The 1,657-nt window shown below is 59.6% G+C and overlaps 1 protein-coding gene across 1 annotated transcript; it reads left to right on the forward strand.

The window, feature by feature from the left end:
* Positions 1–240: 240 nt before the first annotated feature.
* LOC124594177 (CARD- and ANK-domain containing inflammasome adapter protein-like) lies at positions 241–1,401 on the forward strand. The gene is made up of 2 exons (XM_047132533.1): positions 241–1,015; positions 1,058–1,401. The coding sequence occupies exons 1-2, from the start codon at positions 241–243 to the stop codon at positions 1,399–1,401; spliced, it is 1,119 nt and encodes a 372-aa protein (XP_046988489.1).
* The last annotated feature ends 256 nt before the right edge of the window (positions 1,402–1,657 follow it).

Below are 1,657 nucleotides of genomic sequence, written 5' to 3' on the forward strand. Positions count from 1 at the left end.
ATCTACATGTTGCGAGCCTTTCTGTTACGAAACAATTCTAACGAGCCCATTTCAGTGTATAATTCTGACTGAAGGTCTAACTCGAAACTAGTTATATCTGAAAATAACCGTTGGTAGGATGCAGCTGCCACTGGTTGTATTACTTTTTCGTTCTCCACATATCTGTAAATTCAAGCAGTCATGCTTTCTTGCCATATAACAGAAAAAATGTTGTCAATGTTCTAGGACAGGGCAGTCGATATGATGGCAGCCAAGAAGTGGACAGTAGAGGAGGTATTCAGGTGGACTCCTGTACGCTTCGCAGAGGAGACTGGCTCCTGGGAATGGATCGAGAAAATGCTGCAAAGTGGCATGTCTGCAAAGGATCTCACTGTCACTACGAGAAGGCTGTCCATCGTAGAGACAGGAGCTTCCCTGATGCGCGACGTCTGCTCAGCAGGCCACCTGCAGCTGCTGAGGCTGGCGTTGTCGGTGGACGCGAAGCTGGCATCGGCGCTTCTGGACGGGTGTGGGTCGACCCCCCTGCACGTGGCGGCAGCCAACAGGCGCGACGTGGCGGTACGGCTGCTGCTGGAGGCGGGCGCCGACTACGAGGTGAGAGACGGCCGCGGGCGCACGCCCCTCCACGCCGCCGCCGTCAGTGGCAGCGTCCACGCCCTCCGGCTGCTCCTGGATGCCGGCGGCGATCCGGAGAGCCGGGACTCTGAAGGAAAAACGGCGGTGCACCTCGCCTGCGAAGAAGGCCACACGAGCGTCCTGATGGTGCTGTACAAGAGGGGCGTGTCCCGCAGTCTAGTCAAGATGCAGCTGCTCTTGTCGGGCGAAAGTGGCAACGTAGAGGGGGTACGACTCGCGCTGAAGCATACGTCTAGCTGGGGCGGCGCGTGGAGCGAGCTGCACACCGTGGCCATCAAGGGAAGTGGCACGGCAGTGAGGACTCTACTGGCTGCAGGCTTGGACCCGAACGCCCGCGACGCCAACGGCGACACCCCGCTGCACGCCGTGGCGGCCGCGGGCTGCCCGGGGGCGGCGGAGGCGCTGGTGGAGGCCGGCGCAGACGTGGACGCGGCCGACTCGAGCGGCTCGACGCCGCTGCACTACGCGGTGCGCGCTGGAAACCTGGGGGTGGCGCGCGTGCTGCTGGCCGCGGGCGCCGACGTGGAGGCGCGCGACGCCGAGGGCGACACGCCGCTGCTGCGCGCCGCCGCCAGGGGCTGCGCCGACGCCGTGGCCGCGCTCGTCGCCGCCGGTGCCAGGACCGACGCCACTGACGCCGCCGGCAGGACCGCCGCACAGGTGGCCAGGCTGCTAGGCCACAGTGGGCTCATCAGCGGCCTGCTGGATCGCACACACAACAGCCACATAGCAGAAGGAATACCGGTTGCGGCGTTTCGACGTTAAGCAGGTCTCGCGAAAATCATTTGCGAAACTCCTTAGGAGGGCAAATTGCTACGATTCTATAATACATGTACATAGCTACAGAGGCGTTTCACTTAGTGCATTCTTTAAATCTGTTGTGCGGCAAATAAATACGTTTAAAAATTTTCCTAATGGGACGAAATCGGTAGACGTGATATACATCTGCAGACACGCAAATACCATAATTACAATTTCAGAAAAACTGAGCATATCAATCACACATCGGGCCATATCTGGT

The sequence above is a fragment of the Schistocerca americana genome, chromosome 2, assembly GCF_021461395.2.
Source record: "Schistocerca americana isolate TAMUIC-IGC-003095 chromosome 2, iqSchAmer2.1, whole genome shotgun sequence".
NCBI classification, from domain to species: domain Eukaryota; kingdom Metazoa; phylum Arthropoda; class Insecta; order Orthoptera; family Acrididae; genus Schistocerca; species Schistocerca americana.